The following is a 13,497-nucleotide window of genomic DNA, read 5'->3' as shown; positions in this document are numbered from 1 at the left end:
CCGCCTCAGCACCGCTCGAGCGGCTCGGGTGCCTCGTCGCAGATGGCGAACGGAGGGATCCAGACGGGTCATATCCCCGCTGGGTTCACGATCGGATCTTACCCTGACTCCAGCTTTCAACCTTATGACGATGGTCGGAACAATTCCTACTCGACGGCATCTACGCAGTCTCGACAGAGTTTCGCGAGATTGTCAGACAGCCACATCAGCGATCCTCTTCGACGGAACAGTACGGCCAGTTCGGTAGACGCCCCATATTCTCAGGACGGGTCTCAAGATCCAGCCAGCGGGCCGTCGGTGAAGAAACGACCGAGGCGGCGATTCGACCAGATCGAGCGGCTCTACTTGTGTGGGTATGATGGATGCGACAAGTCGTACGGGACGTTGAACCACCTGAATGCGCACGTGAGCATGCAGAAGCACGGGCAGAAGAGGAAGCCGGAAGGTAGGTCCGCGTGTGCACCTGACATATCTGGCGTTTGCATGCGAATTACTAACCTGGTCACCTACAGAATTCAAGGATATCAGAAGGGAATGGAGGAAGAGGAAGAAGGAGGACGCTCGTCTGGCAGCGGAGCAAGCTATGAGAACCGGAGTGATGGATCCGGCCGCTGCGGAAGCGATGGCCTGGGAGGCCGAGGGCAAGTGGTTGGCCCATTGATGGAAGGAGACCTTTCAAACAAAATCCTTTCTGTTCTGATCGCCGCCGAGGCCTCGACGTAATCATCCAATACGGATATGACTCGAGTCCGCGAGAATCTAGTGTACAAAGCAAACCTTCGAATTCTTCTCTGTCTCACTTGTTGTCCCTTGTCATTGCCATTGCGAATCTAAGCATGTTCATACCTCGCCTTGGTCGGATCGATAGTACCGATTACATCAACGTGGAAGCAGCTTTGATTGAGTTTTTCAAATAGGTTAGCGCTTACAAATTCGATGCTATACATGCTGAATGATTCTCTTTTGACAGCTTTTGACCTCATTCAACAATAGTGGTGTAGTGGTAACATTAGCCGTTGCCATCGGCTAGCACTCGGTTCGATTCCGGGCTATTGTATATATTTTTGCTTTTTCAGAGGTTGCCTTTTTGCGTTTCGCCGGAACGAGCCGTATCATCGCCTCCACTTTCGCCCCGAACCACCTTTGGCTAGCATGGCTAGCGGCTCCACCGCCCTGTGTTCCATCACGACGCATATCTGCCTCATCAGCCATATAGCCATCCACCCCCCTTTCACGAATCGTGCAACAAAGCATCTGCTTTTCAACCTACCGCCCTCCAATCAGCTCGCTGGTCGAAGCTCTCTTCTCATCATTGCTAATCATACCCTGCACGCTTCGGGTCGAGCTTATTTCAAGAGTGAGCGGCGCTATTCGCAAACGATTACAGCCGGCCTGTTTTCTTTTTGGACGAGCGGGCACAGCATCGTTATCAGATATTGCTTGCACATCCCGACAGTCTAAAGACCTGAGAACCGATCGCTTCTCTCGATCTCTGGCGAGGATCTTCTGAGCACTAATCATCACCTAAACTCCAGGCGGATCCGATTTCGTGAAGAAGAACCTGCGATCAACATCGGCGCAATATGAATTCGGTCGTGCAGTCAATCACCAGCGCCTTTGAGAACATACGGTCGCCCTTGCTTGGGGGAACGCCTCGACTAGGTTCAGGTGGGCGTTCCAAGCATCAGGGCGTGGAACAGTACGACGAAGATGGTGCCGTATTCGACGATATGGAGAGTTTGATGAAAGCGAAGGAAGGGGTCGAGGGTGATGATGAGGGGTTGGTAATCAAGGCGGGCAAGCGAGTGCGAAGGGTGGAATTGCGGATCGGAGGCATGACCGTCAGTATATCTCCCTTCTGGCCGCACATGAAGGACATCTCTTATCATCCACATTCTGAATTCGCAGTGCGGAGCATGTGTCGCTTCTATCGAATCCATGCTCAAGGCTCAGCCGGGGATCGTCTCGGTCCAGGTCGCTCTACTCGCTGAGCGGGGAGTGGTCGAATACGATGACGAGTTCGTTGCGGAAGATGGCACCCGATGGGACTCTGCTCGGGTCGCGGAAGAAATCGAGGACTGTGGGTTCGATGCCGAAGTTGTCGAGAGGGGTCAAAGTCAGACTGTGGAACTCAGGGTTTATGGGTGAGTCATGTCGCGTAGGAGGGCCCCCAATACCTTGTCTAATCGTCGCTTCCCTTAGTCTCGCAAATGAGGGTCAGGCTACCTCGATCTCTGAATTCATCTCAACCCTCGCAGGCATAGAGAGCGTTACTTTCCTCTACCCATTCGAATACATCTCGCTGGTACACTCGCCCACCCTTATTACTCTGCGACTGATCGTCGACTCGCTTGCGAAAAGCTACCCCAACTTGACGGTCCTGCCATCGAACTCTTCGACGGACGACGCTCAGCTCGCCTCGTTGCAAAAGCTACACGAGATTGCCGTCTGGCGTAGGTCATTCTGGTTGAGCGGACTCTTTGCGGTGCCAGTCTTCATCGTCAGCATGATGGCCATGTGGCTTCCGCATTGGCTGATGGGATGGACCATGTCAAAGTTGTGCAGAGGGATCTACCTCGGCGACGTTGTAGCCCTGCTGTTGACACTGCCTGTGCAGTTTGGATTAGCCCGCCGATTCTACCGCAACGCCTGGAAGAGCGTCAAGCACGGCGCGGCGACCATGGATGTCCTGGTCGTCATGGGGACGTCGTCTGCATTTGCTTATTCAATCTTTGCCATGCTGGCAGCAATGTTCAACTCGGACGAATCCTACCGGCCGCAAGTCTTTTTCGACACTTGCACTATGCTTGTCTTTTTCGTATCTCTCGGAAGGTACATCGAAAACATGGCCAAGGGCAAGACTTCAGTCGCTCTCACCGATCTGATGTCCTTGACGCCATCCTCGGCGACCATCTTCATCGAACCTGCCAGCGGACACGCTGGAGAGACAGGCGGAGAGACGAGGAAGATCCCGACCGAGTTGCTTCAAGTTGGCGATGTCGTCTTACTCGTTCCCGGAGAGAAGATTCCGGCCGATGGTGAGGTCGTGTCCGGGTCGTCCTCGGTCGATGAAAGCATGGTTACTGGCGAGGCCATCCCCATTCTGAAGCATATCGGGTCCAATGTCATTGGAGGGACCGTCAATGGTTTGGGCACGATCAACGTTGAAGTCACTCGCGCTGGACGAGACACCGCGCTCGCCCAGATTGTCAAGTTGGTCGAAGAGGCTCAAACCAGCAAAGCGCCTATTCAAGAGTTCGCAGACCGGGTCGCGGGAATCTTTGTACCTGTTGTCATGACGTTGTCGCTCCTGACTTTTATCATCTGGATGATCGTTTCACATCGGTCGAACGCATCGACTCTACCCGACATCTTCACTACTCCAGGCGCTACGAAGCTCTCGGTCTGTCTCAAGCTTTGTATCTCCGTCATCGTGGTCGCTTGCCCGTGTGCTCTCGGCTTGAGCACGCCCACGGCCATCATGGTCGGAACCGGCGTAGGAGCCAGGAACGGTATCTTGATCAAGGGAGGCAAGGCACTCGAAGCCTGCAAGGATGTCAGAAGAGTCGTTCTGGACAAGACCGGTACCGTCACGGAGGGACGTATGAAGGTTGTGTCAGTCAACTGGCTGCCTTCCAACAAACTTACGGTCGGAGCTCGGCCGCCTACGACCAATTTAGGTGATGACCACATGGACACAGCAGCTACCCTGAGCCACACCACTGCGGACTCTCATACCCAGCGTTACGTAGTACTCTCCCTGCTCGCTCTCGCCGAAGCCCGTTCGGAACACCCCCTCGCTCTGGCGATTGCCATGTACGGGCGGGACATGCTACTCGAAGCTGGTCTATCCGCTCCCGATGGCGAGGTGGTCGATTTCGTTAGCGGGACCGGTCAAGGCCTCGAAGCCGTTATCCGGCTCGCCAACGGAAGAGGCGAAGCGAGAATCCGGATCGGCAAGAAGAGCTTTGTTGCTGGAAAGGATGGCATGGACGATGCCGAAAAGGGTGAAGCGAATGGATTCCCTCAACAACTGGAAACATTTGAAAAACAGCAAATGGGCCGAGCGAGGACGGTTGTGTTTGTGTCCCTTTTACCAGTTGATCTGGCGGGACAAGACCGCTCGACCGCTGCTGTGCCGATCATGGCGATCTCCTTGACCGACTCGCCCAAGCCTTCTTCGATTACCGCCATTCGTTCGCTGAAAGAAATGGGAATCAAGGTTACGATGCTTACTGGAGACGCCAGAGAGACTGCGCTCGCTATGGCTCGTGAAGTCGGTCTGAACGAGAACGAGGTATATGCGGGTGTTAGTCCCAAGGGCAAGGCCAAGATCATTACCGATCTCATGGAGCGGGACAACGGAGGCGTCGCTATGGTCGGGGACGGTATCAACGATTCACCAGCTCTTGTCGCGGCCTCGCTTGGGATCGCCCTTTCGACCGGTACTTCGGTCGCCATTGAAGCGGCCGACATTGTACTGATGCGATCAGACCTCCTGGACGTCGTCGCCGCGCTGGACCTCGGACGCACGATCTTTAAAAAGATCAAAATGAACCTGCTCTGGGCCTGCTGCTATAACTTGTTGATGATCCCGCTGGCTATGGGCGTCTTTCTGCCATGGGGATGGCACTTGCACCCGATGATGGCCGCCTTTGCCATGGCATTCTCGAGCGTCTCCGTCGTTGGATCTTCCCTGATGCTGAGGGTGAGTGCTTCAAGCGGACTCATCATTGCATCGTGTGCTTCACAAGCTGACGATATCTCAACTCTGTGATCCAGTGGTGGCGACGTCCGGCAGGTTCCGTTTTGCCTGGCCAGACGGTCGAGGCTGGAGGTATCGTACTCGGCTTGCACGAACTGGCCGACGACACGCGAGACTTTTTCGCCAACGCTGCCAGGACTCTGGTAGACAACAGAGGTCCTGGTCGGCTCAACCGGCTTCTTCGACGCAAGAACAGCCGCACTCCGACGGAGAACTATGAGGTCCTGGCGATCTCGTCGTCGGACGATTTGAGGACGGAAAGAATGGCCTGATAGGATTGAATAACCCCGTTTGCGATAGCCTGAGGTAGACCTTCCAAGTGGAGGATGCTCGTTTTGTTTGTACAATTACACGAATCTTAATGCGTTACGACGATGATGATATACCATTTCCCAACTACTGAAGCCTGCTTAGCTCGATGCTCCTAGTAGTTCCCCGCTCTTCGGTCCTCCCGCCTCTGGCTGAGCTGTAGACGAACGAAGAGGATTCGTATGAGCTCGATCCAAAATCCACCACTACGGCTTTCGCGGAATGTGCATACCCATTTCCCCTTGCAGTCCCGATAGGCCTGGAAGAATGTCAAGCACTATCGACGAGGAGGATATCGATGTCAGGTTCGAGAGGCTCTACGGCCGTATGAACAAAAGCCTACCTCGTCCCTGTTGTAGTTCGCCTTGTCCATACAATCCTGAGACGCCTTGGCTGCGGCTTGACAAGGATCCGTCATCTTTGAAGCCCCTCGGTTCTAAGACAAGAATGCCTAAGCGGTCAACAGTGTTCACGAACGAGCTGGTTGACGGTACTAATCACCTTGAGGACCTTTTTGTAATCTGCCGGTTGAGCGAGATCTTTAGAAAGTACCGGCTTCTCCTCTTCGGGCAATGGTTTGGTCGAAGGCGGTACACGGGTGGCCATCACAGTAAGGGGTTGAAGATGATGGCGATGGGCTATGATTTATCCTCGAGCTATTGTTGTCCCTGGTTTGAAAGGTAGACAAGCTAGTAGCGAGTAACTCGAGTAGAAGTGGCGATCGTGCATGCGAATGTAGATGTCTCGTGCATGGACTCTAGCAATCGGTAGCTGACGGAAGCAAATTAAAGGTCCGGGGGGGGGCATGCAATGCAATGCAAGCAAGCATCATCATCCCCGTTTGATTGCTCATAAACCCCCTTCCACCCCCCCCACCTCTTCTCCTCGATCATGATCTCTTCAGCTCCTATCCACCTTGCGCTGTTATATCTTATAGGACTCACAGATATCAGCTGCTATAGTCCAGCTGAGTACAAGTATATTCGCAACACCTGGTGTAAACCGGCATGGTCAACATGAGCTCGCCAACGGACAAGTAAGTCTCGGATCTGCCCGGCAGAACCCGTCCAACCCTTACTCAGCTGTTTCCCCTGCGTACGACAGCTGGGACACCCTGGAAAATGTCTTTTACAGGAAAGAAGAAGTGTATTCTATGGCTTGGGATGTCGCCGACCTCTCGGACTATCACGTAGCTGCAGCACGTTATGGAGGACCCATTGGTGAGTAATGAGTAGTGTTCGCGCAACTTGGGAGATGTACTTATCGAGGACCTTGCTAGCCTTGATACGTGATGAGAACAAGATCGTTCTCGCAGGAAGACATACATCAGGAAAGCCCAAGATCAACGTCTTTACCGCAGCGGGGTACCCCATAGTTACCTTGACGGTGAGACTAGGCAGCAGCGGTTAAATATCCTCCTAGATACTGATATCGCGGGCCTTTCCAGTGGGATTTGCCGACACCTGTGTTTCTCGACTGGACACCACAAGAGAGCCTGGTTGTCCTTGCAGAAAGTGGAGTTTACCGGATCTATGATCTCGCAGGAGATTACAAGCAATACTCCTTAGGCAGCGATGTGGACAGTCTGGGTGTAGTCAGTGCCCAGATCCACGACGGAGGATTCGTAGCGCTCCTCGGGGATCTCAACTTTGTACAAGTGAAAGGCTGGGAAGGTGGACGGCCGACATCATTAGCAAGCCCCAGTGAGTGTTGTCTTCATAGCTAGATCACACACCAGGCATTCGCTAACGGAATGACCGCTACGGCAGGCTTGCAGGAAGCTCCTCGGTCATGGCTGTTGATCCCGCCAGAACAGGCTATGTCAGGACACGTCGAAGTCTTGGTTTCTGTTCGAGATACCGTCTTGTCCATAGACGAGCTTGATAGCGTTGATCAGGTGGGAGGAGTTGCTCATTTCATAGCTGCCGATGTCGATGCTGATTACTGTACACTGTGGGCTGATACAGCACCTGGCAAGAGGTCCATTCACCTCGTTCCGGATGTCCCCCAACGGAAAGTTCCTGGCCTTCATCACCGCGAGCCTATCGCTCTGGGTCGTCTCATCGGACTTTAGTCGAAATCTCTCGGATGTCGATATTAGCACATTAGAGGGCAATCACGACGCGAGCTCACCTGATGATATACAATGGTGTGGGGACCACGCGGTGGTACTGAGTTGGCGGGACGGGAGGGTCGTCGTTGTAGGGCCGGGTGGGGATGGGCTTAGGTGAGCGGAGATGCATGCGGGAGCCGTCTCACAGTCATCTGCTGATTATCTGTCCACGTCACAGCTACGCGTATACGCCTGGATCAGTCCTCATAGGAGAGATCGATGGTTTGCGTATAGTCAGCGCTTCATCATCGGACTTTGTGCAAAAAGTGCCAGGCGAGTCGGTCACCACTGCTTTCCTCTGCGTTCGGTCGAGATACTCACGCAAATGCAGTTAATACCACCAGGCCCGACATTATCGGTATTCCAACCAGGTTCCAGCAGCCCTGCTGCTATTCTCTACGATGCTATGGAACAATTCGACCGGAAATCGCCAAAGGCAGATGAAGCGGTCCGGAGCATCAAGACGGATCTCGCCGATGCGGTCGATACGTGCGTAGAAGCTGCTGGACTCGAAACGGATGCGGTCTGGCAGAAGAAGCTGCTCAAGGTATGGGAGAAGAAGTCAAGATCCATCCTGGATCATGGCAAGCTAATGCTGACTCTAAATCTCCGATCTTGATGACCAGACTGCGACTTTCGGTCGTGCGTTTCTGGATTTGTACAACCCGACAGATCTAGTAAACATGGGCCAGGCATTACGAGTGCTGAATGCTGTTCGTTTCCATGAGGTCGGGATCCCCCTGACTTATCGGCAGTGAGCATATATCGAACTACAACGAAAAGAGCATAAGACTGATCTCGTCGGTCTTCAGATATATGGCGGCCCCAGCAGAACGCTTGATATCGCGATTGACTGCGCGCAACATGCACCTATTGGCCTTGCGGATATCCTCCTTCCTTCAAATCAGATCGGACCCAGTCTTGAAGCACTGGGCTTGCGCAAAGATAGCATCTGCGCAATCTGTAGGTGGCGACAGCACCGCGAGTCAGGATGACGATCTCAGGCGGATCATTGTGAAGAAGTTCGAGAAGGAAGGTATGGCGGTAAGCTATGCCGATATTGCCAAACGTGCTTGGCAGGTCGGACGGACTCGGCTAGCTACCAAGGTATGTGTTCTGCGACTGTTCTCTGACTCGCTACGCTTACGATCTATTGTCAGCTTCTGGAGCATGAGCGACAGGCTGCCGAACAGGTACCCCTTCTTCTGGCCATGAAGGAAGACCGTTTGGCCCTCACAAAGGCGGTGAAATCAAGCGACCCCGATCTGGTATTCCACGTTCTTCTCAACCTGCGCGGCCGTCATACTCCAGGAGATTTCTTCTCGCTGGTCGATGATGGTACCCCGCAACTCGCACCAGCTGTTCGCCTGCTTCAGGTCTACGCCAAAGAGAACGATCGAGATCTGCTTCGTGATTTATACTATCAAGACGACCGTCGCCTCGATAGCGCACTGCTGGAGCTGGAAGAAGGCTGGGCAAAGGAGGTCAGTTCTGATCAACCAGTCGTGCTGCTGCACTGGACGGAATACTGACGTTGCACGTGATCACCAGGACGTTAATGAGAGGCTGGTCAACCTGAATGCGGCCGTCAAATACCTCAGTGAGGACAAGTCACGCTCACTTGAGGCCAAAGTAAGCCATGCCAATTACATAGCGTTTCGTGGCAGACTTGACCTAAGCGCCGTCCTGTCCTAGCTCTCCGACGAAGCACAACGACTATTAACGCAGCAACAGACGATGGAGAGGGACCTGGAAAATCGATACAAACTGATAGGATTGAGCTTGAATGACACGATGTCCGAACTGCTGCGGATAGGACTTGGCAAAAGAGCCGAGAAGGTGCGAAGTGATTGGAAGGTCTCCGATAAACGGTGAGAGAATATGACAACGACTGCTCTTCCCCCTTTGCTAGTGCTCATCCTCGTTGGCTGCTCTAGATGGTGGTGGATCAAGCTGAAAGCTCTGGTGGAATTGAAAGATTGGGAGGGGTTGGACGCCTTCGCCAAGAGCAAGAAGAGTCCGATAGGATATGAGCCATTCGTCGTGAGTATGAAGTTTCAGCTGATTGGGGGAACGCTATCTGATCGAGCTCCACTTGTAGGTTCAACTGCTCGAAAAAGGAGAGCTCACAAGAGCTGCGAACTTCGTCGCACGGTGCGATGTGAAGCGGCGCGTTGACCTATATTTACAGTGCGATGACTGGGGACGAGCAGCAAACGAGGTGCGCTTCTTGCCGCGAGGAGAATTTACGCCAGAAAGCTGATCTCATCTGTTCGCTCATGTAGTGCAAGGAACGGGGTGATAGGGGCAGACTGGAGGAACTCAAACGGACTGCGCCGAATGGGTTAGCACAACGCGAGGTAGAAGAGGTATTACGTAGAACGAATAAGTAATAGACGATCGACGTGTATAGCCCGTCTTCGCACGAGCTTAACTTTCGAGGACACAGCATGTCATATTTTACATGCCTTCTCATCGAGTATTCCTTTACCCCGGACTTTCCACTTTTCACATCCTCGGAGAACGGTATCCAATGAGACGACAATCTCCAGGCCATGCCATTTTCCCAGCCCTTTCCGTGCTGATGTCGATAGATCGGACGCACCGTAAGCCTCGGCCGGTCGATTCGAAGCCAACATCCCAAGACTCTCCAGAACGAAGACGACATCGTCTTGTCGAACGTGAGCCAACTTTGACAACTGCTTCAGCGTGACTGTCTGGGTGACAGGGGTAGAGCCTTGCTCCAGTAGCAATGTGGGAGGTGCAAAGTCTGTTGTCCACAGGTAGATGCATCAGCTTGGATAGCCGGACAGAGATTCAAAGCCTTTCACTCACCTGTATAGCTCAAGAACCCCCCGGACGCCAGTTTACGTTTCAAAACCTCGTTTGCTGTACGAGCCCAATCCTGTAGCTCCGGTCGGTGTGCTGTCTCGACGCCATCCAGAACGATTACCAGTAGACTTCTGAGCACGTTCTTGATCCAGAAAGACTCGTAGCCGATAGCTCCGAGTTCCGAGAGTGGCCTCTCGGGAGTTCCGGGCGAGTCGGCATGCCGTGTCAAATGATAGCCTGAAGTGATGATCGTCAGTCCAACATTAGCTGCGCGATCGGACTCGCGATGACTTACTGAACTCCATCAACATCTTGCCGTACCCTCGACCCTGGTACTGGGGAAAGGCAACGATGCAGGCCAGATTGAAATCTTCAGAAGAGACAATTTCCTGTGTCGAGACACACAAGATCAATATGAGCGAGCAACAGCACAAAATCGGTATGCTTGCTCACCTTCGAGAAGAATCCGATAGCGTGTTCTCGTTTGTACATGTTCTCCGTCAAGACGTAGAAGAGAAAGTTGTCGACCTAGCAAGCAACCGGTCTCGACCTCAATTCCGATATATGTCGTGATACGGCGACTCTTACTCGACTTACATCGAAAAAGATCGTCTGATCGGAGTACGCCGAATCATCAGCGTCGTCTCGTCCACATTGGACCTCTTCATACTCACTTTATGGTCGATGAATAGCTTGCCGAACAAGCTAAGATTCTGACAATATAGCTGCAAGCGCGACACTCACGTCCGATCAACCTCACAACACCACTCGCTTTTGCGATGACGCAGATAGTACTGACCTTTTGAGAATTGCCTTCCACCTCCCAAATACTGTAGCTGCCCTTCTCGTAAACCTTCTTCCCAGGCGGATGATCGACCTTGCATGTACTCTGAGAACGTCAAGCATACAGCAAGCAGCCGATCAGCGAGTATTACAATCAGGGAAGAATCAATAGAGGGACGGCGAGAGCGAGAAAGGACCCAACGCACTGTATGATTCGTATACCCTGCCAGCGTGCGCAGATACTTGAAGCAGCCATCGCATACCCACAACATCTTGTCCTTGACCTTCTCCCCTACTCCTCCTTTGCTGTTCGTCGCCGGCTCGGCGTCCAGCGACAGGGTCTCCCCAGCCGGTGGAGATTTGGCGGTGATCGACAAGAGATCCCTGGTCGTTCGCGATGAAGTAGTCTCGGGATTTGAGGGGACGAATCGTCCACGGGCTCCTCGAACCGTGTGATGAGCCTTCTCCTCCTGAACCAAGGTGCTGGCCGGTGTAGTTGCCGTTGTCAGCTCAGAGAAGGGTATATTCGGTGCGCGTGGAAGTGTTGTGATGAGGGGTTTCGATATCCCAGAGGATGAGGGTTGCGGAGGAAGGGTCGGAGTGCCTCTCCGAGCGGGAGGAAGCGCTTGAGAGGTTGAAGAAGAAGGTATAGGAGGTCTCTCGTCGATCAAAGGGTATGGGGAGTAGAACCTATCGTGAGTTAGATACTACTTCAGCCGTTCTTATCATGCAAGCTGCAATTACAGTAGAAGGCTACTCACCAAGTATCGAGCACCCATCCCCCGAACCTGACCGACCCAAAGTTTCTCGGCTTGCTCGGCGGATCATCGTCGTCGTCTCGGTCCGCATAGAGGTCCCGATCCCGGTCTCGCCTACTTCGATTCTCGTAATGAACCTCCGACGAAAGTGAAGCCACTTCCTTGTTCTCCCGTGATCGCTTCAAGGATGCTGATGGACCTCCGTCTATGGCCTATACAGCCAGGCGGAGAAAACGCGATTCTTTCAGCGCGGGGATGATGTCCCGAGTTCAGCCGTCAGACTCACGTTGCTCACATCTGCCCTGTGTCTTTTACGAGGAGTTTCCGTGGTCATAGCTGAGCTATGAACTTTAGTATTACCAGTTGTAGTGAACAAGCACGTCGACTCGACGAAGCCACAAGACCTTCCCCATCATCGACCTGCTCGGATCGGGCGTTTGCTGCTGCTCCTCTCTGTTTACGATGTGGGATGCGAGAGGTGCACGTCGTCGAATCTGACGTGAAGGAACTCAAGAAGGGCAACAAGAACACCCAGACGGCCGTGGACAGTTTCGTCAAGTTCTCCCAGATAAGTAGTTGCAAGGGCGTTGAGAGGAACGCCAAGAAAGACCTCAAGTATGTCGAGAGAAACTTGAAGAACGACATCAAGCGTTTCGACAGGGATATCAAGAAGAACATCAACCGTGTCGAGACCAATTGCAACGATGACGTCACTCACGACAACCTCAAGGTCACTGTTCGAGCATTTGGGCAGGCCCATTCAACAGATCAGATAGAAGAGAAAGACTGACAATGATGAAAGCGAGGGGAACAAGAGGAGGACGATCAAGGAGGGAGACAGAATACACCCAAGTCAACACCAAGAAGCAAGATGTGTCCACCATCGTCGGGTTGGTCAGGTTGGAAGCGGGTCTGGGATCAGACACCTGGGAGTTGGCGGTCAGGTTGGGGGCGGATTTGGGATCGGTCAAGTTGGAAGTGGTGGTCAGGTAGCGAGCGGATCCGGGATCAGTCAGGATGAGAGCCGAACTGGAACCGGACAGCTCGGGGTCGGCGTTCGAGTTGGAAACGGATCTAGGGTCAATCTGGTCAGGGTCGACAGTGAAGTTGGAAGACGCGTCGACAAGGACAGGTGGGAGACCGTTATCGATATCGACAAGATTAGAAGGGACACCCAAGGCAAAATCGGAGGCCAAGAGAAGAAGGTTCAAGCGGTGGCGAAGGAGGCCAAAGCCAGCAAGGTTACGGCAGGCCAGGCGAAGAAGGAGGCCAAGGAGGCTTTGAAGCAAGCCGGCGAGGCGAAGAAGGAGTCCAAGAAAGCCTTGAAGCAAGCTGGCGAGGCGAAGAAGGAGTCCAAGGTAGCCTTGGACAATGCGAAGAAGGAGTCCAAGGAAGCCTTGAAGCAAGCTGGCGAGGCGAAGAAGGAGTCCAAGGTAGCCTTGAACGATACCAGATGGATGGCCCAGTTTCTCAAGGGTGCTGCTTCCACCATCGTTGAGAGTTGTGGGGGTAGCATCGACTGGGACCGTGCTGGACACCTGGGAGTCGGCGGTCAGGTAGCGAGCGGATCCGGGATTGGTCAGGTTGGGAGCCGAATTGGAACCGGACAGCTCGGGGTCGGCGGTCGAGCCGGAAGCGGATCTAGGGTCAATCTGGTCAGGGTCGACGGTGAAGTCGGAACCCGATCTGGGATCGCTGGGATCGATCTGTTCAGGGTCAACGGCGAGGTCGAGGCCGCCGCCGGAAGGCCTGAGACGGTCCAGTGAGTGACGATGCTCTCTACTAGAGGGGTCATGCGCTGAATATCCCTATCCTTAGATCAATCGGGACCGACGCTGGAAAGAGCAAGGCCAATCACGACGGCGAAGGGCGAAGGACATCAAGAAGACCATAGACGACTCCGGCAACAACGAGAAGGGTCTCAGAAAGAGGGAAGC

The 13,497-nt window shown here is 53.5% G+C and overlaps 6 protein-coding genes and 1 non-coding gene across 7 annotated transcripts; 5 read left to right on the top strand and 2 right to left on the bottom strand.

Moving 5' to 3' along the window:
- Nucleotides 1-288: 288 nt before the first annotated feature.
- Nucleotides 289-559, top strand: HD553DRAFT_258801 (uncharacterized protein; the record flags this gene model as incomplete). Its single annotated transcript, XM_046177388.1, has 2 exons — nt 289-445; nt 513-559. Coding segments are annotated over 2 exons (204 nt in total), but the record flags the coding sequence as incomplete, so codon positions are not given.
- Nucleotides 560-986: 427 nt separating this feature from the next.
- Nucleotides 987-1,057, top strand: HD553DRAFT_t90. Its single transcript has one exon. It is a non-coding gene; the product is annotated as a tRNA-Gly (tRNA).
- Nucleotides 1,058-1,742: 685 nt separating this feature from the next.
- Nucleotides 1,743-5,037, top strand: HD553DRAFT_275478 (E1-E2 ATPase-domain-containing protein; the record flags this gene model as incomplete). The annotated part of the gene is made up of 4 exons (XM_046177906.1): nt 1,743-1,841; nt 1,909-2,144; nt 2,203-4,708; nt 4,783-5,037. The coding sequence occupies 4 exons, from the start codon at nt 1,743-1,745 to the stop codon at nt 5,035-5,037; spliced, it is 3,096 nt and encodes a 1,031-aa protein (XP_046034451.1).
- Nucleotides 5,038-5,113: 76 nt separating this feature from the next.
- Nucleotides 5,114-5,841, bottom strand: HD553DRAFT_86098 (uncharacterized protein). Its single transcript, XM_046184549.1, has 4 exons — nt 5,576-5,841; nt 5,418-5,510; nt 5,307-5,351; nt 5,114-5,231 (listed from the first exon to the last, which is right to left on the bottom strand). The coding sequence occupies exons 1-4, from the start codon at nt 5,678-5,680 to the stop codon at nt 5,190-5,192; spliced, it is 285 nt and encodes a 94-aa protein (XP_046034450.1). The 5' UTR covers nt 5,681-5,841; the 3' UTR covers nt 5,114-5,189.
- Nucleotides 5,842-5,928: 87 nt separating this feature from the next.
- On the top strand, nt 5,929-9,644 carry HD553DRAFT_298979 (putative vacuole organization and biogenesis-related protein). The gene is made up of 16 exons (XM_046178596.1): nt 5,929-6,110; nt 6,179-6,294; nt 6,354-6,460; nt 6,522-6,777; nt 6,844-6,971; nt 7,042-7,301; nt 7,366-7,460; nt 7,532-7,734; nt 7,814-7,941; nt 8,000-8,294; nt 8,348-8,671; nt 8,739-8,819; nt 8,883-9,058; nt 9,125-9,230; nt 9,289-9,408; nt 9,473-9,644. The coding sequence occupies exons 1-16, from the start codon at nt 6,082-6,084 to the stop codon at nt 9,578-9,580; spliced, it is 2,532 nt and encodes an 843-aa protein (XP_046034449.1). The 5' UTR covers nt 5,929-6,081; the 3' UTR covers nt 9,581-9,644.
- On the bottom strand, nt 9,641-12,107 carry HD553DRAFT_351682 (acyl-CoA N-acyltransferase; the record flags this gene model as incomplete). The annotated part of the gene is made up of 10 exons (XM_046183635.1): nt 11,847-12,107; nt 11,564-11,772; nt 11,009-11,492; nt 10,819-10,908; nt 10,694-10,744; nt 10,617-10,631; nt 10,473-10,547; nt 10,315-10,408; nt 10,023-10,256; nt 9,641-9,957 (listed from the first exon to the last, which is right to left on the bottom strand). Exons 1-10 carry the CDS (start codon nt 11,892-11,894, stop codon nt 9,641-9,643), a joined length of 1,617 nt encoding a protein of 538 aa, XP_046034448.1. The 5' UTR covers nt 11,895-12,107.
- HD553DRAFT_359507 (uncharacterized protein) lies at nt 11,844-13,454 on the top strand (the record flags this gene model as incomplete). The annotated part of the gene is made up of 3 exons (XM_046183935.1): nt 11,844-12,296; nt 12,460-13,322; nt 13,379-13,454. Exons 1-3 carry the CDS (start codon nt 11,904-11,906, stop codon nt 13,452-13,454), a joined length of 1,332 nt encoding a protein of 443 aa, XP_046034447.1. The 5' UTR covers nt 11,844-11,903.
- Between the last annotated feature and the right edge of the window lie 43 nt (nt 13,455-13,497).

Source organism: Filobasidium floriforme, assembly GCF_021052385.1.
Source record: "Filobasidium floriforme strain CBS 6241 chromosome Unknown HD553scaffold_19, whole genome shotgun sequence".
NCBI lineage: Eukaryota > Fungi > Basidiomycota > Tremellomycetes > Filobasidiales > Filobasidiaceae > Filobasidium > Filobasidium floriforme.
This window is presented reverse-complemented; position numbering and strand designations above follow the sequence as displayed.